The 24637-nt window shown below is 39.7% G+C and overlaps 1 protein-coding gene across 7 annotated transcripts in view; it reads right to left on the bottom strand.

Moving 5' to 3' along the window:
- The window catches only part of PARN (poly(A)-specific ribonuclease), a 148640-nt gene that overhangs the window by 89460 nt on the left and 34543 nt on the right, over positions 1 to 24637 (bottom strand). For all 7 annotated transcript variants that reach the window (XM_014554529.2, XM_032460999.1, XM_032460996.1 and 4 more), the window contains 5 exons: positions 22555 to 22665; positions 22177 to 22246; positions 6515 to 6570; positions 5086 to 5172; positions 411 to 485 (listed from right to left, as the gene is read on the bottom strand). In XM_014554529.2, the coding sequence (XP_014410015.1) occupies positions 411 to 485; positions 5086 to 5172; positions 6515 to 6570; positions 22177 to 22246; positions 22555 to 22665 (399 nt within the window). The remainder of the gene's footprint in view (positions 1 to 410; positions 486 to 5085; positions 5173 to 6514; positions 6571 to 22176; positions 22247 to 22554; positions 22666 to 24637) is intronic.

Raw genomic sequence — 24637 nt, 5'->3', positions numbered from 1 at the left:
AACAAGTATCTGATACAAATTTAATGGAATAAATAAATCACAAACATTTATAAATAAATAGGAAAAGTACAGAGGATTACAGGAATCACTTTATGGTGTCCCCCATTCCTCTCAATTTGCTACTTCTAACTCTCAAAGGAAATACACCCATCATTTTAGAAAATGCAGTGGGAAAGGAACAAAAGTGAAAAATACGTGATGTAGTCTGTCTAAAGAATCAATATATTTGTCTTATTTTCTCATCTACACGTGACACTTATCAATTACTTCCTTTATTTTACAGACAAACTCAAAACAAACCAGGCAGCAATGCCTGTGAATCAGCTGACTGAACCCACAGCATTTAGCCTGGGAAGTAGGCAAGCTCCCACTTTTAATTAATACACAAAACAAATGTCCAAAACACTTACCAATCTGTACTTGTTCAGGCTGGCTGAGGGAAACAAATGCTGATGTATCATCAATCCAGGATATCTGAATGTTACCTATAATACCGAATTAAAAGCAAAGCAAACATTTTAGCATTTAGATTGCTATCAGATTTCATTTGTGTATCTGATATATTTCAGTATATCCATTAATTTAAAGACAGATGAGGTGGTTTAAAATTCGATCAAAATCTCAGCACTGCACATAGATAAAACTTAAATTTCCCACAGCAACTATTTCAGTTAAAATTTCAAGAAAAGAGACAAACCAGGAAAAAAGAAGAAACTTTAAAAACTTGTTTTAAAAACAAAAGAAAGATCTTTCTGGATTAAATCCTGGAGCAGTCTGTCATTCAACCTAATCTCATATCAGGCCTGGAGACTTTTTTCCTATCAAGATCACTAATAAAAATCAAAGACCACGTAGTTAAACTATGAATGGGGGACATAAAATAAATCCACGTAGCAAGAAGTGAGAAAAATTCAACGGTTGCTCTCAAGGCCAGGTAAAGAAAACAGGTAGAACACGGTGGACGAGGAAAAGAAGGCGTCAGAGAGAGAAAACCAAGACAGACTAATAGAGAAAAGAAAAACAGAGAGGGGCAGAAAGCAGTGTAGTGGAACAAAATGATTTTCACATACAGAGACAAATCCTCAAAGAAGGCGAAATGCAAAGAGAATGGAATGCAGGAGGAGGAACCAAGAGGAAGGGGAGGGACAGTGAGGCTGTAGAAAACCGGGGGAAAAGCAGAGATCAAGCCAGTCTTGCTCCCATTCTTCTCGAAAAAATACAGACGATTGGAATTTTTTAAAATGGGTAAACATCACCAGAATTTAGCAATGAAAATATGTTTTAGTGCCTACTATAATTTTTGAACGCTAGGAATGCTTGAAAACTGCTTTGTTTTGCTGTTACAGGAAAAAACCCTCACTTCCTGCTGCACAGTGGGGTGCTGTGACTTTCTCAATTACAAAAATCACTTACTAGTATTTCATTACCTCTTCACTCTGTGTGTTTTTTAGATAAATAATAATATCTAACATTTATTGAGTAGTTACTATATGCCAAATACTATTCTTTTTTCATTTTAGCTGAAGTATAGTTGATTTACCACATTGTGTTAGTTTCTCATGTACACCAAAGAGACTCAGTTATACACATATATTTCTTTTTCACATTCTTTTCTGTTATGGTTTATAATAGGATATTGAATATAATTCCCTGTGCTATACAATAAATCCTTGCTGTTTATTTATTTTATATATAGTAGTTCGCATCTGCTAATTCCAAACTCCTAATTTACCTGTTCCCCACCCCCTTTCCCCTTTGGTAACCATAAATTTATTTTCTGTCTGTGCATCTGTTTTTGTTTCATAAATAAGCTCACTTGTGTCATATTTTAGATTTCATGTGTAAGTGATACTATATATTTGTCTTTGACTTACTTCACCTAGCATGATTAATCTCTAGGTCCATCCATGTTGCTGCAAATGGCATTATTTTGTTCTTTTTTGGTATTCCACTGTATATATATCCCAACTTCTTTATCCATTCATCTGTCGATAGACATTTAGGTTACTTCCATGTCTTGGCTATTGTAAATAGTGCTGCTATGAACACTGAGGTACATGTTTCTTTTCAAATTAGAGTTTTCCCCTGATATATGACCAGGAATGGTATTGCTGGATCATATGGCAACTCTACTTTTAGTTTTTTAAGGAATCTCCATACTGTTTGTTTCTTTTTAAAATTTTTACTTTTCTTTAAATTGATTTCTTTGCAGAGGAGGGGTAATTAGGTTTACTTATTTAGTTAGTTTATTTACTTATTATGGAGGTACTGGGGACTGAATCCAGGACCCTGTGCATGGCAGGCATGGGCTCTACCACTAGAGCTATACCACCCCCCCCAATACTGTCTTCCATAGTGGCTGCATCTCCCATCAACTGTGTAGGAGAGTTCCCTTCTCTCCACACCCTCTACAGCATTTGTTATTTGTTGACTTTGTAATGATGGTCACTTTGACCAGAGTGTAGTGGTACCTAACTAGTTTTGATTTCCATTTATCTAATACTTAGCAATGTTGAGGATCTTTTCACATCCCTGTTGGCCATCTTCACATACTATTCTAAATGCCTTCCACGGATCAGCTCATTTACTCCTTGTGACATGCCTGTGAAAAGGTGGTATCATTGTTGTTGTCATCATCATCATCATCTCTGATGAGGAAACACAGATGCAGAGAGGCTAACCTGCCTAATAACACATAGCTAATCTTTTATTAATTAAAATAAAAAAAATCCTACTCGGAGCATTCTGCTTAATAGACAAAGTTTGACTAAATCGGGATAAGAACTTAACAATACAAGATGAGAAACAACAACAGCATCAAAAGCTTTCCAAAGAAATGAGCTGTGAAATTCAACTGCATTTCTGTATCTGCATTTAAATTAAAAAGCAGGACTAGAATTTCAGAAGTCATTTAGACTATGTGCAAAGATTAGAATAACATTCCAGAAATACATCTGCTTTCACCTACTTTTCTGAAAATTAAGTGTGTAACACTCTGTACTTAGAGAATCTAATACATGCTTATTTTAGGAAATATAGAAAACCACAAAAAGGAAGAAAAAATCCTATCTAAAACATTCAGTGATAACAACATGATGCTTCCTTTCAGTCTGATTCCTACACAAAATTTCTAAAAGAACAATGTGAATTATACAGGATTCCTACTTTATATCTGCTTTTTACCCTAAGTACTAAAATATAAACATGTTACCATCTTTTTTTTTTTTTTAATTTGGGGGGGTAATTTATTTATTTTTGTACCTTGTGTATGTTAGGTACGTGCTCTACCACTTGAGCTATACCCTCCCCACAACATGTTACCATGTTTTAATAAACTCTTCAACTATTTTTTAAATGGCTATATACTAGTCTGTTGGGGAGGTACATAAACATTTACTAAACATTCTTATTGGAAATTTAGGTTTTTGTTGCCTCTACTTTATGCAAGAATTCCCATTGCAAATGATGTGACTGACAAAGGCTTAATTTCCAGAATATATAAACAGCTCAGAAAACTTAATAACAACAACAAAAAAACAAACAACCCAATCCAAAAATGGGCAGAGGACGTGTTAAACAAGCAATTCTCCAACAAAGACATACAAGTGGCCAGTAGGCACATGAAAAAATGCTCAATATCACTAATTATCCAAGAAATGCAAATCAAAACTACAATGAGGTATCACCTCACACCAGTCAGAATGGCCACCATTCAAGTCTATGAATGATAAATGCTGGAGAGGGTGTGGAGAAGAGGGAACCCTCCTACACTGCTGGTGGGAATGTAGTTTGGTGCAGCCATTGTGGAAAACAACATGGAGTGTCCTCAAAAAACTAAAAATAGACTTATCATATGATCCAGCAAACCCACTTTTGGGTATATATCCAGAGGGAACTCTAATTCAAAAAGATACATGCACCCCAATGTTCACAGCAGCACTATTATATACAACAGCCAAGACATGGAAGCAACCTAAATGTCCATTGACAGATAACCAGATAAACAAGTTGTGGTATATTTATACAATGAAATACTACTCTGCCATAAAAAGAATAAAATAATGCCATTTGCAGCAACATAGATGGACCTAGAGATCTTCATTCTAAGTGAAGTAAGCCAGAAAGAGAAAAAAAATGCCATATTATCACTCACATGTGGAATTTTAAAAAAAGGGGAAAAAAGACAGTATGAACTCATCTACAAAACAGAAACAGACTTACATAGTAAACAATTGTATGGTTACCAGGGAAAGGGGGTGGGGAAGGGATAAATTTGGGGGTTTGAGATTTGCAAATGTTGACCACTATATATAAAAGTAGATTAAAAAAAAACAAACAAGTTTCTTCTGTATAGCACAGGGAACTATATTCAATATCTTGTAATAACCTTTAATGAAAAAGAATATGAAAACAAATATATGTATGTATATGCATAACTGGGACACTGCGCTGTACACCCAAAATTGACACATTGTAACTGATTGTACTACAATTAAAAAAATTTTTTTTTAATTTCCAAAGAAAACAGCTTAAATACTTCATTTGTTAAAATAAAGAGACATTGCTGAAGACTTATAATCAGAATGGTCTATATAAACCCTAATCAGAAGATTGTTCAGTTTAACCTAATCACCTGACCTGATAAAAAGGTAACAGAAAACCGCCCTACTTTACACACCTATCTTGGTCCTCTCAAACATCTGTATTTGTCTGCTTGGACTGTTTAATGTCAAGCAGCAATTGCCTCCCTTTATGAAACAGACATTCTCTCTGAATTTCATCTTAAAAATTACTTATCTTCCTCCTAGACTTATTTTCCACAATTAGCAGTAAGGGGCAGTCATAGTAACTGCATTTTGCTTTCCATGGATTAATAATAGTGCTCTATCGTAGGGTGCTATCGAAAGTTCCTCAGATCACATTAGCATGAAAACAGCAGTGGACCAAACCCCAGCAGCTCCATGAGTGAGATTAAAACCTTGTATCTCTTTTATGCCCAAGCTAAAGCTATCTATATACCTCTGACCACCTAGACCAAAAGAAGAGCAGGACCCTAAAGTACACCTGTACTTGTGACTTACTTACCAAAGGCACTGAAAAGCTGGTAAAGGTCGCTGGTTTTCCATTCTTTGGGGAACGTCACATGGAGGACATGATCACGTTTAGGCTGCACTACAAGACAAATTTTTGATGAAAGGTTGGCAGCTGAAAAGTGAACAACAGATCAGTGGTTCTCTGATGAAACTAAGCCCAAGTTAACTTGGGGAATTATTATGAAAGCCTCATGATCACCAAATGACCTCTAAAAGTATTCTTGGGACTGGAAGGACGCTGCCACCTGAGCCTAGACCTCACGCTCTGATACTTAAATAGAATCCACAACAATTTGAAATTTAGCAATTCTACACAAAAACATCTCTGTTCATCAAGTCCCTGTGAAAATTACTTAAAGGAGATTTAAAAAAGGCTGCTCTGTTCAAGAAGTTTCACTAAACATTTAACTTTCTCCTTTTAATCTAGTTGTCCACATGTTTATTTGGCTAAAAAAAATACGCAGTGTCCAAATTAAATGGACTGTAAGTAGAGGCAGTCCTGAGTCACAATCTTATTTTCTAATCCCATACTCACCACTTAATTGTGCAACTCTGAGCAAGAGACCTAACCACCCCAGCCACTCATAAGTTGGGAATGATGATATTAAGCTTGCAGAATTGTTGTGAGAATGACAGATTTAAACATAAGTCTATAATGGGGTACAACACAGCATGTCTTCAAACTATCACGCAATGATTATTATTATCAAGTATAAAGTATAGTTCACCTGTTTCTATATGGCATATATTAAGGCAAACAGAGGGAGGTATACCTCAGTGGTAGAGCATGTGCCCAGCATGCACAGAGTCCTGGGTTCAATCCCCAGTATCTCCATTAAAAATAAATAAATAAAAACCTAATTACCTCCTCCCCACAACCAAAAAAAACAAACCCAAAACATAAGGCAAATAAACCAAGGCTAGGAAAACAGCAATGGAAAAGAATAGTCAAAAGAAGAAGCAACCACCTCCCAAACAGACTGGCTTTCTGAGGTTTTCAACGGAAAAAAAAAAAAAAAAAAAATCAACCGACTAAACTTAAACATATACACACTCAAATTAACTGGAAAACAGAAAATGTACTGTTATTGACATGGCCAGTACATCTCAAAATCTATTACATAAATATATATTTAAAGGAAATTATGAATTTAGAGTTCTGAGTGAAAATAAAATAATGAAGAGAAGATTTTTTAAAAAAAAATTCAATTCATGTATAAACTGGAAAATTTAAGTAAAGAGATGAGTTAATCAAGGCCCAAGGGTAACATTAACTTAAGCATACTATTCATATCAACCACAAAATCACTGCCTATTTTTAAGTGAATAAAGCTCATTCTTCAGTAATACTTTTCCTGTTATCCCTTCCAGACCACACACTTAAATGTGCAGATGCAATAAGAAAATAAAAATTCACTTACAGTCTGGTCCTTCCAAGTTTAGATAGGGGATATCCATGACTCTCATAAGGAATAACCTACAAAAGAAAAGAAAACCGGATAATGGACTAATTTCTACTAAAAAACTGATATAGGCATCTATTAGATCTTTGTGGAGAAGCTTCTTAATTACATTATCCTACTTCTAAGATCATTTTAAAAGGACTTAAGACTATAAATTTTTCTCTAGGGCTAAAAATTTATTATAAACAGAAAAAAAAAAACTGGTATCCTCAACATCTACAACAGTGCCTGGCACACAGTAGCTACTCAATAAATATTAGCTAAGTGAACGAAATTAATAATCAAAGAGTTGACAGAAAGTCCTCTGCAGAGCTGCCTTGTTAGTCCAGAGAAACTGAGAGAAAACAAGTGTTAGAGAGTGCTAACCATCTTAACGACCTATGAACAACTGTGCCCACAAACTGTAAAGGTAACCCCTATGGACTGGTGTTTTGCGAGAATGACAGCACAGATGGTTTTTTTGGTTTTTTTGTTTTTAACCAAAATGCAGTCATTGGATGAATACTAATCTTACTGGGTGAATTGCACAATCTTAAATAAGTGATCATCTCAAAAGCTTGTGTCATTACTATCATTTAAAACACATTAAAAGCACAAGGTGAAATAATCCTTGGTGAAAAACAAAAACCTATCACATTGATAGAAACAATAGCAGTTATTCTATGTATATCTTCCAAAAATGGATACAAAGGCACTTTTAAAAGAGTACTTTTAAATTACATCTCTCTGTAATGCCATTCAATTTGCTTTTATTTGCAAGATTAGGGACAAAATATCAGGCATTCTGTTGTCTGTAAGATGATTTTAATGAGTTTTATTTAGATAACGACATATTGTGTGTTTCTGGTAGGGACTGCATTATACAGCAAATTAAAAAGGCAATCCAAGTGCCCAACAAGCAATTAGTTTGGCTTCACTGACCTGCAATTAAGGCACATTACTACCAGGCATTCAAAAGCCAGGCAGGGCATGATCTAGTTTACAAATGGAACCAGCAGCATGAATAACACTGTTCTGTTAACGCCAGAAAAAAACGAAGTCATGGTACTCTGTGGTTTGAGAACTTGTTGCCTAGTCTACAATTTAATGAACCAAATCCTATGGCTAAGAAACCAAATTTATTTTTAGTTCACTAATTTAGGCTCAACTGTACTATTCTGGTTCTGGTAACTGGTTTACCAATGTAATCAATACTGCCTGCAAGGCCAGAAGAGAATAAGACATATAAAAGCTCCCAGGACATAATAGGTTCCCGATGAAAGCAGCTGTTACTACTATTGACAACCAGAACCTGAGAAGTTAGTCCTGGGTTAGAAGGATCAATAGTTTTATACTTCACATAATTTTCAATTTTCCATTTTCCATTTAGTGAATTTAGAGATGGTCCCCAACTTCTAAAAACTCAATCAAAAAAAAAAAAACTTCCATCAACAGTTAAAGGAACATATCAAGCACCATAAAAATAATTTAAAATCTGTACCCAAATTTCAACAGAAGAATAAAAGCTGGGGGGAGGGTATAGCTCAAGTGGTAGAGCTCATGCTTAGCATGCATGAAGTCCTGGGTTCAATCCCCAGTACCTCCACTAAAAAAGTAATAATGATAACTAAATAAAAATAAACCTAGTTATCTTCCCCCACCCCATCCCCCCAAAAAAGAAGAAAAGCTGAATGGACAAGATATTCATTGCTATACTGTCAAATATACCAATGATCGAAATCAACCTCCAGATTCAATAGTACATGGGGGTCAGTAAATTACAGTTCATCATTTCAACAGAATATTAAACAATCAAAATTGACATTAAGACAATTTTTGAAAACTTCAAAACATCAATAAATTGTGATACAATTTCAAGTTAAAAAAAAGCACAAAATTTTATACTACTTTTACAGCTTTGTAAAACATTGATATCAATAAAACAAAAATAAAAAATGCCCCCCTACCCCTCCAAAAAAGCCAATGGTTTTGGGAAAATTAAGCTTTGTTTTTCAAAATTCCTTTTACTACTATTTTTTAAACTTAAGAAGTAAGGGCTACCAGAACTGAGAGGCCCAGGGGAAATAACTGGAGACTTTCTCAGAGAAAGTCCAACTGAAAATTCCAGTTGAATCAATCTTGTGTATCCTGTGCGCCATCTCACCTGCCGTGGAGGAGAGGAATACAAAGTAAAATCACGAGTCTGGGTCTGTAGTTGCTTTATTGCTTTTTACAATATTGTTTTTCTCCAAAAATCATGTGGCCTCAACAATGAGTTTAGAAAACTTATTGTTCTATAAATACAAACAAGGATGACACTTAAAAAGTAGACTTTCCCAACTATCTCACCATGCAAATATTTAAAAAATTTTTTTTCATAGCTATCTTTTCTCAAACATTATACTGGCTATTTGTTCTCTAACACTTCACCTGGATTTTAAGTAACATCTCTGCTTAAAATAAGTAAAAATTTATTCTCAGCAAAAACACTCAAAAGATTTTAAGTTAGTTAATCCTACACTATTTTGTTTGCTTAAATACTTTAACTAAACAGAAACCCGTTTCAAATGAATTATATTAATAGCACTTCTCACTCATCCCCTAGCCTCCACCTTCATGGCTGGGCTTTAGAGAGAAGTGAGTAGCCCCAAACCCTGGAAGAACACGAGACCCAAGTCTGTGTGTGACTTGGCAGACTGCGCCCCATGCAACTGGGAAACCGATTCTAAAACTGGAGCTGGGCCTCTGTGGAACGGAACCAAAGTAAACTCGCCAAGGGCCTCCCTCCCTCCTTAGGCCAGGCGGTTCACAAGCCCCTGCTCTGGTAGCATCCCTGCCTTCTGAGGGAAAATTAAAACACTTCACTGTATGCATGCCTCATCCAGCCTGGCTGTCAGAAGGCCTACGCTGACTTCCTGGGATGATCTGATAAAATTCCTCACATATAGATCATCTGACTGGACTTTTCATTTTAACATATGAGGAAAATGTACTAGGCAAGCAGGAATGCTGACAAACACATGAAAGGATGTTCCTTCACTGTGAATTGTATTGAAGAACAATCTCTTCCAGACGGCCTTTCATCTGCAGAGATCAACAAGACACTCAGACCCATGCTTGCATGAAACGTTATTTCTGTTTCAGTGAAGAGTCAAGACGGCTGTAATTCGGTAAAGACCCTCTAGACAGTGTGAGGCTCTTGCCACATTCCTGCAAGCTTTCTGATGAAATATTGTTTCAGCATTTATTCTCTGAAGGATGGACTCTAACTCCGGCAAAGACTAAACTTAAAATTCCCACTTGATACAAAGTCCAGTTTTATACCAAGATCCTACCATAATTAACTGCATGGCTCAAGTTCACACTCCAGATGCCATAAGACAAATTTTACCCTTTTTGGCATTTGTCAGTTTTTTAATATTCTACAATTATACTGGTGATGCCGCTGATCTCGGCTTTCAAACATGTCTGGAAAGGTTTACGGGTAAAGCACAGCCTAGTCCAGGGTCTTCTGCTCAGCAGCCGGGGTCATTTCAGCTCAGCCTCTCAACAGGCTACACAGAACAGGCTGCAGACAATGCCTTTATATCCAAATAAGCCACCCACCTCTGCTGCCCACGTGCTGTGCGGCACTCACGAAAAGCCATCGGCTCACATTCTTTTCCGACCAGGGTGGTATGACACTGTGACCCAGACTGTGTAAGAAGGCTTGGAGTCACAGAAGAATTTCATTTCAGACATAAAACTCCGGAGCCTAGAACTTTGAGCACTTAGTCAAAAGCACCAGCAACACTGGCATCACCTGGGAACTTGTTAGAAAGGCAAATTCCCAGGCTCCAAGAGTGTGTTCAAGGTTCTGCTAATTGCTATGACTCAGCTGGATAATAATGCCTTGTATCAATTTCTCTAAAAAAGTATTAAGTCTAATAATTTGTTTAAAAAGTAAATCATTTTGGCTTAGAAAAACACAAAACTATTACAACAAACACCAAGGACTGCCTTGAAATCCAGGAAGCAGTAACATAAGGCTTCTACCACTCCCTAAAACCAGGAGGTCAACCGTGGCAAGCAACTAGGTTCTCTCAAGAGATAAACTGGGGAAAACTACTGCTGACAGCCATTGTTCTCATTGTTAAGAAAGTAAAAAAAGATTACTTAACCTACTCTCTTGGCAACTCACTGGCAAAAGTCCAGCCTGTTTCTGTGACTTGGCCACAAGTCAACAATCTAGCATCACAAACTTTAGCCACTAATGCAGCATCTAGGCTGGCCAACACTGGAAGGAGGAACACACAATGCAAAGAATCAGATGTCTCCAACCTTATCAGAATTCTCCGACCTTCACAACAAGTTTCAGACCCAGATTTTGGCAACCACAAAACACACTAAGCAGCTCAGAAGAAGTACACTAAGATCGAAGGTTATTCTTTGATGACACAACAGCTTGCCTTGGACTATGGCTCATCTGAACCATTCCCTAGTTGTCCAGTGAATAAAAAACGATTGCAAAACAATGCCAGCATTAACCCATTTTATGCGGCCGTGCGCAAGAAAACCAAAAGGGCAAAGATGAGATTCAACAACGCACATGAGAAGTCTTGCAGGTGATTCAGGAAGACTTCGCACAGAGGCTGAAACCTCTGGGAACTCAAAAAATCTTTATAGTTCTTTAAAATTCTGCATTACCGAGTCTACGAATAAAGCCAATAATTCTATTCAGAAATGAAAGGAAATATTTAATGCTTTCCACTGCTGCTAATGGATGGTAGAGAAAGTAAGTGAATCAGTGAGGTGCGTTGGGGGGAGAAGCAATTGGCAGGGGAGTGGGTAAATATAGCTCAGTGGTGAAGTATATGCTTAGCACGCAAAAGGTCTTGGGTTCAATCCCCAGCACCTCCATTAAATAAATAACTTTTTAAAAAGGAAGAAGAAATTGGCCAAAAAACTAGTAATACCCAGTGCAGTGCAGTCGCAGTGCATCTACCTGACAAAAGCCCAACACATAGATTGGGTTCTAACTGGACCAGGATATGTCCACCTGACAAACCACTGAAGGCCAGCTCCATGATGCTGATCACTAGTTTTAATGTCTTTTGAAAATCCCTTATTGGAATTTTTTGTTATAAAATTACATATCCAGTACAATCTCAAGTAGTAAATGAGGTCCAGTGACCTCTATTAATAAATGAGATAGACAGAGAAAACACACTGTTAGGAAATTCATTAAAATGATAGCTTTTTCTCTTTTTGGCTGGTGGAATTACAAGCGGGTAAGTTTGTGACTCAATCAGGAAAAAATACACTATTTTTTTAAAAGGAAAAAGTTCCTGACTAAAATGACAGTCTTTACTACTGCTCGTTCAGCCTCATTTACTCCTCTGGTGTCTGGAGGACAGGCAGGGAACCACCAGCCCTATCACATAAGGGATGAGGAAGCAGGTTCTTCCACGTCCAGTGGCCGCCACGGGAGGAGAGACAGACTCAGACTCAGACCTTCCCACTACAGGCCCTACACTCAAGGCCCCCACCTTCTCTCTGCTCCCCTCACACTGGGCTTTTAACCTGAGCTATTTCCAAAGTCTCCATGTGTAACAGTGAGCCTGGAGTCCTCGCAGGAGCCTCTAGGGGACCAATTAGGACTTTAGTCCTGAATCATCTCTGGTGTGTATCAGTGAAGCAAGAACCTGAGATATAAGTAAAGATTCCAGACATGAGGGGGTTTTTTGGTAATGCTCTAAGGTCTGATTAAATTATAGCTCTGAGTGTGGTGTGTGTGTGTATGTGTATGTGTGTTTGTGTGTGTGTGATGGGGCAGAGTCCGGATACAAAAAATGATGCCGCCATCTGAGAAGAGCTTTGGGTAGACTGAGGAAGGCAACCAGGAAGAACAGGGAGAGAAGAGAGCCATGTTGCCAGAGGTCAAAAGCACAACATTCCCATGATTACACTGCAGGAAGAGCTATGACCTGGGCGCCCTGGGCATAGGGCCTTCCAGTCACAGCTGCCCCCACTCCCCCCCACAATGCCATGGTCACCAGCAGGAAAACCAGTGAACAGCACTGCTCAGGCTTGGCAGATATGCTGCGGTGTCTGAATTCAAGAGCTCATTCTATGTAAGGTCAGACTTATACACACACACGGGCCTGAAGGATCTAGGACTGCTGATGCTCTGGCATGTCTTTATAAAGGGGAACAGTGTTTATTCTGGTCTCTGGCCCAAGACAAAAGGAAAATTGTCAAGCCCCCAAACTTTTCTTCCTTCCTCCCAGAGATTCAGTATTTCAGTCGATGGGTAAAAATTTGCATTTGTTCATCTGCTTTCTTTAAGATGACACTTCTCTTCCTAAAAAGCTTCACCTCAGAAAAGAGATTTCGCAGTAAAACGGCACTCCTCTCATCCCACTGAAAGCCCAGGACACAGAAATGTCGAGTAAAATCTAATCTCGGCACAATCTGAGCAGTGAATTAATTTGTACCTCACCCCCAGTCCCAAGCCTTCTTCCAAAGGAAAACTGAAACCTCTAACGACCGCCAGCTCCACTGCACTTGCAAACGGTCTTGGTATTTCCTTCAGGGCACAGCAGTAAACGCACTTCATAAGAACCCTGTATGCAAGGGCTCATCATTATACATATTTATGCGCTATAAAAAACTAATTTTATCATCCAGGGTAGGAAGCATGCCGACATCTCTCACAAAATAAGCTCATTTATTTTGCTCACTAAAGCTCTTGTGTGAAATCAGAGGGCGACTGCTGGCTAGAAAGGAGTTACTGTGGCACCAGCTATTTCCATTTCACTTGGGGGGCGGGCGGGGGGGGGGATTCAATTTCCAATCTAGTCACTTGATGTCTTGACAAATAGAGCGTTACCCGACATTTGTCCTGAAGCCAACTCATGTCCTTTCTTAAACAGAGATGTAACACAAGACACAAGGAGGGGGGAGAGAAAGGAAAAAAGAAAGAAAACCAGCAGCTCATTTCAACAGTCTCCATCAAATGAACCGTATCAAATTATATCAAATAAAAGTGTTAAGCTAAACATTGTACAAAGGCAACGTCTGCAGGACCTATAAAACAGCAGATTGTAAAATGTCAGAGGAAACTAGTCCCACACAATCCGATGGTCAAAGTCAACATCTTCTAGAATCACTGCTCAAGCCAAACACTGAGAGAGAAAGAAATCTTTCAAAGATATTAGTGTTGTCTCTTAAGAAACGTGCCCCTAACTGTGGAACTGTCTTGTTTAGAGACTGTTGCTGTGGAGGAAGAATCCATTCTCAGCTGAGGACAGACCTAGGTTACCCCTGACTCTGCCATTTCTGGGGCCCCCAGAGATGGCCTCAGCTCTCAAACGGGGACATCATTAACTGCCCCTGACGGTTGCTGTCAGAAACTACGGTCCATGCAGGGGAAATACTCGGAACTGTGGAAGATGCTCAGTAGAGAAGATATTTGGGAGCTAGTCTCAATTTCTTAAGCATATACTGCTAAACTTTGAATCACACCAAAGTAACTGGTAAATAGTCTTGAAAATAACTCTTACCTTCTTATTCATAGCCAGGGCCAAAGCAAGGCAAGAACGCTGACTTTACTACTAACGTGCCTATAAGTGGGCTCTGAAAAGATATGTCCACATTCTAATTCCCAGACCCTGCAAACACTGCCTCATTTGGGAAAAGGATCTTAGAAGATGTAACAAGTAATTAGGTTAAGATCTTAAGATGAGGACATTAGCCTGAACTATCCAAGTGGGCCCTCAACACCATCATAACTGTCCTTACAAAAGAGAGGGTGAGGGGGACAGGACACATGCAGAAGAGGAGGTGACAGTGTGACAGTGGAGGCGAGACTGGAGTGATGCAGCCACAAGTCCAGGAATGCTAGCAGTCACCAGAAGCTGGAGAGGCAAGGGGCAGATTCTTCCCCAGAGCCTCTGGAAGGAGCACAGCCCTACCTACACCTTGATTTCAAACTTCTGGCCTCCAGAACTGTGAAAGAATAAATTTCTGTTGTTTTAACCTACCTACTAAACCTGCAGTGATTTGTTAAAGCAATCATAGGAAACTAATATAATACCCTACTATGGAGGAGGGAAGCTGTTTAAATACATATCCAGGGGTTAATTAAATTTTTTAGCTCAACAATTTACTTGTTTATCAGAATGCTAAACAAGTTATTAAGCCAGAGGGAAATATACTTTAAAGCGACCAGTGTAAATATAAGGCTGGAACAGACCCGCATGTGGACAGCCCCTAGGGGCCCGCACAGTTTTCAATGCCAAGTAGAGGTGTGACGAGTGGGTGCCTTTTAAGGTTTCTTTTAAAAGTAGCCTTTTGATAAAGCCATAGAAGCAATCTGCCTGGTAAACCTTTTGGCAAACAAGACTGCAAGACAGAAATTAAATAAGGCAGTATCAGCTTGAGGCAAGCGCCCCCTTCCTTGGAGAAGCCAACAACTAGTTTGGAAACAGGCGCTAGTCCCCAGTCTTAAGAAAGATCACACTAAAGGCTTCAGGATATTTTAACAGGCCCTCCACTCACCTTTATAAACCAGTGTACTGACTTCCAGGGTAATCAAACCAAGCCAACTCTTGGAGAGCCCCTCTATCCTAGTAATTGGGGGAACCCAAAGTGAAATGAGCATGACTCACAAAATGAAGGGTTAAGGGATGTGAAGATAAAATACGCCTTGCACACCAGGGAAAAGTACACTCTGTAAACTAGGGAGTAATTAGTTTTCAGTCTTCGGGAGTCTGGAAGGCTGCTCTAAACACTTAGAACAGTGTGAATTTCACCCTTCATGGCACCTGACTCCAAAACTTCCACCCTCTGAAAGAGACTGGAAATAAACTCCACCTCAACTAAAAGGCCTACTCCCTGGACTTTTTAAAATTAAAAAGCAATGTCCACAACAGTCTGCAGTCCACTTCTAACTAGTTTAGGATGAGTGATGGCTGTGCTCCCCATCCCTGGTTCGAGACCCATTTTCAGTAAAATGTCGGGGATGGAGGACATTACTCCTTTATTCAAGCACCATTAATATAAAATTAAAAGACAGCTACTGCCAAGTTCCAGGAAAGGAGGAGTCCTGTAATCACCATGGCTATTAACTGCCTCCCCAGCCTCCTCGTCCTGGCATCACCAGGGGCTCCCGGGGAAAAGGATCTGCACGGCACAGATGCTCCTGGTGGCAAATGAATGGAGGAGGCTGTCCGCTTCCCTCTGCTGCTCACAATCACACAGCCTCCCTAGCATCCGAAGCTCCACGAACACACACATGCAACCAACGCACAGAGCACACATTTTCTTCTTATTCACACTCCGTCCTCACAGCACGATCTTTTTAATTAAGATACAGTAACAGTTATGAAGTGTTTTCTTAAGAGGGCTTCTAGGTTGCTGTTCTCTGTAAAAAAGGTTTTACTGGCTCCACACACTTCTGCCTCTTTCCTCCTGTCAACACAGAGGGACTGTCACCCAAGGCTCCTAAGCTAAGTACACACTGCCTGCTGTGTTTATCTACCGCTGTCCCCAGTACCGGGACAGGAGTTCACATTCTTTGCTTGGAAGTTCACTGCGGTGAAACATTCACAGCTGCACTCTGCACACCCGCTACACGCCACCAGTGCGACTCTGTTGTCTCAGGGCCACCCTCCAGGGTGGACGTTTACCACCTCCAGTTCACGGATGGGCAGACCTAGCTTCGGAAAACGGCTGTCCCACCCCGGTGGCGTGATGAGAACCCAGCTGGCCCACCCCGGGCCTCTGCTCTCTCTCCTGCCCCTGCTGCCCAGCCCGGGAGCAAGCCTCAGTCGAGGACATGCACAAATTCCCATCTCTGCAGTTCCAGGTTCCCACGCCCAAGAAGTGATCTCAACATAAGACAGCAACAAGAATAGAAAAGAAAAATGCTCCAGGTGTTTGCACGACAGTGACTGTTTTAATAAGATTAAAATCTCACTGCGGGGAGAGGGTATAGCTCAGTGGTAGAGCACCTGCTTAGCATGCACAAGGTCCTGGGTTCAATCCCCACTACCTCCATAAAAATAATACATAAGTAAATAAGTTAAACCTAATTACCTCCTCCCCAAAATAAAAAAAAATTTTTTAAATCTCATTGAAACAATGAGCCGCTCAAAAAAAAAAAAAAAAAAAACAGCTCACAAAAGGACAAACTTAGAGAGACAGAAAACATGATGAGAGGTTCCCTGGGGCTTAGGTGAGCGGGGAGTATGGAGTTATCACCTGACGATCAAGAAGTTTGTCTGGGGTGAGGAAAGAGCTCTGGAATAGACAGTGGTGACGGCCGCACAACACTGTGCATGTAATTAATGCCACTGAATTGTACACCTAAAAATGGTTAAAACAACAAATTGTATGCTACATATATTGTACCATAATTTTTAAAACTTCATAATGTCATATACCCAAAACCTGAATTGTACACTCTAAATGGGTGAATGGTAAGGTATATGAATTTATATCCCAATACAGCTGTTAAAAAAAATAAAAAGAAACCGCTTCCAATGGGTCACGCAGTAAATGCTATTTCTTTACTTTCCTCTCCCAGTAAAAATTTACAGTTGAAAATGCTACAGAGCCCAAAGACTGAGAAATAACCCCTCGCCTCCAGGGGGAAAACAACAAGCAAGAAAAGAGAGCACATGCATATCTTCTGCCTGAACGTCACTTAGTTACAAGCATGCTTTTTGCTCCCTGCCCTCTCTTTTCTAATCAAGGCTTATAACTGAATACAAAGCCCTACTTATAGGGGGTGTACAGTACAAAAGGTACAATTATATGGTATTTTCTATAAAAACAAAAAGCTCTCCGTTTGCTCCCGGCATCTGGTCAGAGAAGCATGTCCTCAAAGCATAAATGTTCCCACAGCAGGGACACATGGACAGACTGAGGCCCATGATGTGCCAGGCACTGCACACATGACAACCACTCTCCCACTTCACCCTCATGGCAACCCTGTGAAATGGGCACCAATGTTCTGGGCTACAGATGAGGAAGCTGAGGTACGAAGTGGGTTAACTTGTCCAAGATGGCACAGGTATGAGGACTGGGGCTGGGGTTCAAATCCAGACACCTGATCCCAGAGACCACAACTGCTGTGTATTAGAGAAATTAATCTGATGATGTTAAAATGTTAAATGCAAATAGGAGCCAATTATGTGGAGAACTGTGACACTTGTGCCAAGGACTTACCAACAGTACAAACTCCTGCTTATGTTGGCAAGTTGGAAGTCACTTGAAGGGGGTGGATTACTGTAACACCTAAAACAATGGACTTAATTGACACCCAAGATGAACAGTATCTCAGTAAAGACACATTCCATCCATTGCCTGGGATGCTACAAACCAACAGCAAACACCGGGAACCAGAAGAGATTAGCCTTGTCCTCTTGTTACTGCAGTACCTTCGGCTCCTCTGTGTTGGGGGGACAGGCAGCACGGGAAAACGTTAAGTGAGGGCCCCCCCGGGCGGTCAGGCACCACTGTGCTGAGAGACAAGCAGGGTCTGCTCTTCTGGGCACGTGGGTCACCCGGCCACCACACGGCTCAGCGTGAAGGGCCACTGCAGTACCTGAGGCCAGTAAGTGTGGCTCTGACCAGCTTCAGTGAAAAGGCAGGCAAGAAAGGAGGCTGGGCGCTGATCTTCAGTATTTTCTTTTCCTACAATCCTTCAGTTTAAAATCTCTGCTGTTAAGCAGGAAGCACACTGCATATTCTAAGAAAAAACAACTTGCTGCCAGCACGTGATTGCTTTCCGTGGAGAAAGAGGGAGGAAGCATAGAAGTGCTTTATTTCAGGCATCACAATGATTCCTCCCCCATCTGTACTTCTCATGGTTATATACACCTTTACAACCGTCCATAAACTGCTGGATTCATTTGAATAACAAAACTTTAAAAAATGCTCCAAATCAAAGCCATCTTCCTTCCATTATGTAACAATTCGACATACTTCATCATCATCTGATTTTATGAGCAAACACTAAAAGGAGAGTACAAGAAAAGTGCTCTAATTTCATATCCACATGGTAATAAACTTTCCCCTTTATCATAAAACTGAAAACATAAAACACGTTCTGCTACTACATCTATGTTTCTAAACCTCCCAGCATGTTAAATTCTCTTCTATTTCAAGTAAGGAGAACAATACATGCTGGCCACCAACTAAGTTCTAGGAACTATCAAAGTCCTTTTCATCTCATGCAGTCTTTATCACCTCTATGGGAGGTGAACAGTTCCGCCCTATTTTACGGAGGAGGAAACAATTTGTTCAAGAACATATCACTCCTTCTTACAGCTTGTCTCCTCATCTACAGCTTAGAAAGAACATGGCGAAGTCATCCCAGGAAGACCTAGATTTCTACAGGAATCCCATTCAGACTCAGAACACGTGTGTCAAGAATGAGGCCGCCACCCTCTACAGCAAACTGTAGGCAATTTTTCCTTTTTAATTCCACTACTTAGAGATTAGCCAAAATAAGATATGTACTCATTTCCTTCCTCTTTCTAAGAACTGAAGTAAACAGAAAATAACCTCTCCCCAAAACCCTTCATAAAAGGTTATGGGTGGGAAAGGGGAATGGCTTGTTGGTAGAGCACATGCTTAGCATGCATGAAGTCCTGGGTTTAGTCCCTAATACCTCCATTAAAAAAAAAAATTAAAACATAAAGCATTATCTATAGGAGACTTCAAAGTGTCTTGCAGAAACAGATGACAGTTAATAAAACCAAAGGCAAAAGTCTGATTTTATGCTTTCTGCAGTGTAATAAAAAATAAAAGCAGAGAGTATTTTTAGCTCCTTCCAGCCTAAAAGCATTTGACCAAAGGATCTTCTCTAAGTCTGGTTTTCCATGCATTGATGAAAACTGACCAAGGTCATAAAAGAAGGTAAACCATTTCCTGAGCAGAGAGCCTAGGACATAAAGGAAGAACACAAGCCACATAGCCCGGCATCAGCAGTGGTCTCATCCCAATTTCCATCGCTCAGCAATCTTAGGGCTTTCATTCTGATGCCAAAAAGGAAAAGAGAAATATGGGAGGTGCTCAGGCCTTGAAAGAGACAAATGGCACCATGTAAAGTCCCGCTGGGACATTCTCCTGGACAAACAGAATTCACAAAGCATCCAGTACTGCATTCAGTCTGTGTGTTCTGCTCAAACACCAGCTGTCTCAGGATCTTCTCAACAGTTGACTCAATAAAGCTTTTCCAAAAGGCATGCCTAACACAGCCAGATGCTAATTTAAAATAATGCAGAAATAGGTAGAGTTTATCTCCCCTCAAGGTTAACTTTTTAAACACAAATCTGATGAGAGCAGAACAACATATATTTGCATATGCAAGTAGTCTAATGCCCATTCAAATTTATATTAGGACTGTGCATATTTGGTTAAGCTTACACTGAGAAAAGCCTGGTGCCCAAACCAAACAACCCTCAGAAAAATGTACAGACTTTTCTAAGATCAACCACTTGAGATAATGTTGATGACAACTGTGGAATGTTTTTCTACAAGGGCAATCTTGGAAAAAAAATAACAAAATAAAGGTTTAAGGTCACAAATGAAACCTGCATGTAAGTATGAGGTCAGTGTCAACACAGAAAGAGACGTCAAAAGAGGCAAATGCTTTTCCCACTTCCTAAATGGGTTAAAAATGGACGACTGTACTAGACCAAGCTATTCCAATGCAGAATAAAAATAGTCCTTATTTTGCATTTCAAATCCTTCTGGAATTTTTCCCCCCAAAGATGAAGAAGATATTCTTCCTTTAACGGACGGGGAAAAATACAGCAAAAAATCAAATTGGGCAAGAATTTTCAGTGCAATATCACAGAAGGATTCCTGAATCCTCAACTATTTTTGGTATGCATCTAGGTTTCAGCAAAAAATAATCAGGAATGGACCCAGGCCCCAATTCCAAGTGAAGTTGTGTGTTTACTGTCCAGTTCTTCTAATAATCTCGCACATAATTAGCAATACTAAATTGATCTAGAAATGTATACAGTCTTACTTAAGCTTTTAAATCAAAGCTTATTTTGACTACTCTTCATTTGGGTCGCAGAGATGCCTGATAAACTAGAGACAGCCTATATCTAACCCAGTTTTTGAATCCATCACCTGAATTTAGTAGGAGCCGATTTTAGTGGAGAAGCAGGATCGTTGTTTTAAATATTTAAACATGAATAAACATCTCGCAGTTGGGAAATACTGTTGAACGACGAACTTAACATCACACACACAAAAATGCAAGGAAAGGCCATGATTCAAACAATTTTGAGTGTCAGTTGCAGGTTCCATGGTTGACGACATAAGCTGCCCTTCCAAAGATTTACAAAGGTACACACTGCCACCAAAGTAAGAGTTAAGAGCTAAGAAAATCCCATTTTGAACTGGCTACACAGCGAGAACTCAATTGCTAGCAGAATTAATTTTCCATGCAGAAAAATTCAACTCTAATTTTCATTCTACACTACATTCTTGCTCAGTCCTCTTTGAAAGATGTTTTGAAAAGTCAAACACATTTACCTTTGAACTTCCATAAAAGAAGTACAAAGATTTGAAGAAATAAGAAGCCACAGTCTGATAAAATTCACTAACTCAGTCTGCACAAATTCCAAACCTGTAGGAATCCAGATGTTTAGAATTAACATCTGTCTCTGCAGCATGTCACCTAAGTACAAGCACTGCGATACTGGAATTTATGCAGACTCTGAAGGAGACAGTAATCTTACAGGGTTCTGACAATACTGATAGAATTGTTAAGTGCTGCATATAATGTAAGGAAATGATGTAACCAACTCAGCACTGAAATAGTTCTTTCTCTCAGCAGTGGTGATCGATGTGGCTGCCCTGTTCTGTCTGGCTTGCCCAGAATCTCCCAGAACCAACCCTGTGAAGAGAGCTGGGGGTAAAGATGAAGGTTCAGGGCTCTGGCCCAGAGCCAAGTTGTGGCCAGCTTGAGGATCACATCCATAACTTTAGTCTCAGCTGTGTCAAGAAAGCACAAACCGCACTTTGAAGCAATAATCCTGAGATTCTTTGAAAATGCTCTGAACTTAAGACTTTTCTCTAAATCACACTGACTTCTTCCAGCAATGAAGGTGTCTGAGCAAGCTTTTACCTCACTGGATCTATTCAGACAAGCGCTTGGGAAGCAAGGACAATCAAAACTTCTCCAAAGATTATTTTAAAAGCCAGTTGTGTAACCAACATCTTCTTAGGAAGAACATTATTTAATAAGATAATAATGCAAGCATAAATAACAGCCTCCCATGTAAAGTTCGCAGGGGTAAGTCAGATGTGACTGCATATACATACACATACACGCAGTCACCCCTGCAGGTCATTTAAATTCTGAAACCACCAGCTCTTTGCCTTAGAAGAGATGCACCATCTTGGGTAATGTTTTCTTTCCTTTTTTTTTTTTAACACCAATATATTTAATGTATTATTTTTGAAAAGGTCAATTTCTATTTTTCAAAAAATATCACCTGAATCACCAGAGATGAGAAATATTTTATCTAAAAACGCTCAGACCTCCCAAGCATCCCTAACTGACAACCCAGATACTGGGCTCTTCCACAGTGAGAGAATGTTGCGGGGTTGGGACCCTGATTACTTACTTGTTAAAAAAAGGTTCAATGAGTTTTGATCTGGCAGACACATGAATTTTTGGAGGACTAAGAAAAGAACCTAATGAAGGAAAGAAGCAGAATATTATATATGGTCAAGTAGACAAAGCCTGAAAAATAGATTTAAATCAACAGTATCATTCAGCAAGCGTAAAAGGTACTCATATGGGCCAAGTACCAAACCATATCACAGGTGAGCAGTGATGGTTCCTCTCTGTGTACTCTCCATCCCATCGCCCCAACCTCCTCCGACTCCAACCTCAAAACCCTCCCACTTCTGACTGGGTGAGTAGATCCCAGGGAAGGGGTAGACAGGTAAGATCCACGCTGGACCACTGCGTGTTTGACAGAAACATGTATAGTGAGTACCTAGGTAGTTTGCCATGGAGATGAAACACAGTCCTGTGATATAAGCATCATAGCCTGCCTCGTGGAGCTGTTCACAAGCTGTGGTATAACTCGGAAAACCTTTCGCACTTTCTAAAGAGAAAAAAGAAAAAAGTTTTCCCAAGGACATCACATATCATGAAGACTGATAGGCAAACTGCCCTGCCAAACCCAAATGGCATTAGTCTGCACTGCAGAAACATCCTAAATAAGCAGGCAAAAAGGCTATCTATTTCTTAATTCTCTCCACACAAGACCTTACAATATGAGACAACAGAGTCACTGAAAATGAGGGCTTTGGTCTAGACTAGAGGAATGCCTCAGCTACATTAACAAAGACTCAGCCACAGTTCTCCTCAAGCCATACTGGTGGGTGCTATTTACAGCCTTGCAAGCTTGCTCTGTGACAACGACTGGGATACAAGAGGTACTTCAGACTAATAATTAATAGCATGGCTTCTGTTGTCCCACTGTCTGAGTTTGAATCTCTGCTCCACCATTTATCCGCTTTGTGATCTTGGGTCAGTCACTTAGCCTCTGGGCCTCCATTTTGGAAGGAGGGAGATGACAATCAAAGCTCCCTCACTAGGTTTTTGTGAGGACCAAATGAGCCAATGGAAGTAAAGCTCTTACACAGTGCTTGGTACAGGGCAAATGCTCTGTAATTGTTATCTATCAACTCTCGCCAAAAGCAAAAGACTCCAGCCGACACTGGAAGCTGAATGTCCCTTACTATGTCTCCAAGCTTACAGATCTAAAGATGAAAGCACAACTAAGTCCAAAAATAGATCAGAATTTGCTATAATGCTGCCCTTGGAACATGGGGACACTTCATAGGAGAGACCATTTTATAACATGATTCTTTGGTCACGCTGATAATACACTGATTCTGAGAGAATGAGGTCTAAGAAGAGAAACCTGCTTTAGAGTAAATTCTCTACAAGAATATTATATGGAATTAATAGGAGAAAACTGTAACTCATAAATAAATATTTCCTAGAACCATTCTGGAAATAAGTATCAAAAAATCAGAATCAAAAGAATGAGTGGAAATTAATCATGAAAAGGCTATAATTGTTCTTACGTCAATACAACGCTCTTTAAGCAAGAATTCTTTAACCTCTATAAGTATCAAATATTAGATTTTAAACTTAAAAAACGTCTTTTAACAGGATAGCCAACTAAGAATTATCTTCTACTCTACCACCAGCTGAAAAACATATTTTCCAAAATCAATCATTTCTATTATATTGCTATAGAAAAGGTCTAAGTTTCCACACACCCTCATCCCCGCCCTGCCTTTTCCTTAATTCCTTTTTTGGACTATTCTAGAAAGGGAAGCAAATAACTATAACCTTGGCTGCTTCAGCACCTTCCATTGTCAATTTCTGAACCATCAGTCCTACCTTCAATGTCTCGGGAAGTCTGCAGGCCACAGCTAATGGAATGCTAATTACAGTATCAGCAGCACAACTAGGCCAAGAGGAACCAAGGAAGTAACACCTGGAAGGTTCACCAGATACCTGGGCCGGGGCCATGGCCAGACATGGCAAAACTTCTCTGCCCCCAAGAAACATTCCTCCCCATTCTGGTTTTCCTCACGGCTGCTGTTTCCCACCAAAGCCACTTCTGAAGGAGGCAGGGGTAGAAACTCTCCTTTCTCATCTGTAAATCCAGTTTCTAGGCTTTCCTGAGACAAAAAGTATATTTTCACTCTACTCCTGACAATTAATCACCAGCTCTTTGTCTCTGCTTAATCAATGCACCATAAAAAGAAAGACACATAAAGTTTTCGGCACATGCCAAGCATTAGGAAAGAAGAGCCCTGAAACTTCAATTGCTCAACTTCTCAGGGAACAGTCTACCCAATCCTACCCATACGAAATAGATGTAGGATCAGAAGACCATCTTCATTCAGAAAACAGTACTTTAACACAGGGAATGAGCAAGTTAATTCAGCCAAAATCTATAAATGTACAATATACGTAGCTTCTAGAACTGTTTCACCTTTCTTTTACAATATACGTTTATAATTATTACCAAGAGTTTGGGGCTTTTCAGGATC

The sequence above is a fragment of the Camelus ferus genome, chromosome 18, assembly GCF_009834535.1.
Source record: "Camelus ferus isolate YT-003-E chromosome 18, BCGSAC_Cfer_1.0, whole genome shotgun sequence".
Taxonomy (NCBI): Eukaryota; Metazoa; Chordata; class Mammalia; order Artiodactyla; family Camelidae; genus Camelus; species Camelus ferus.
This window is presented reverse-complemented; position numbering and strand designations above follow the sequence as displayed.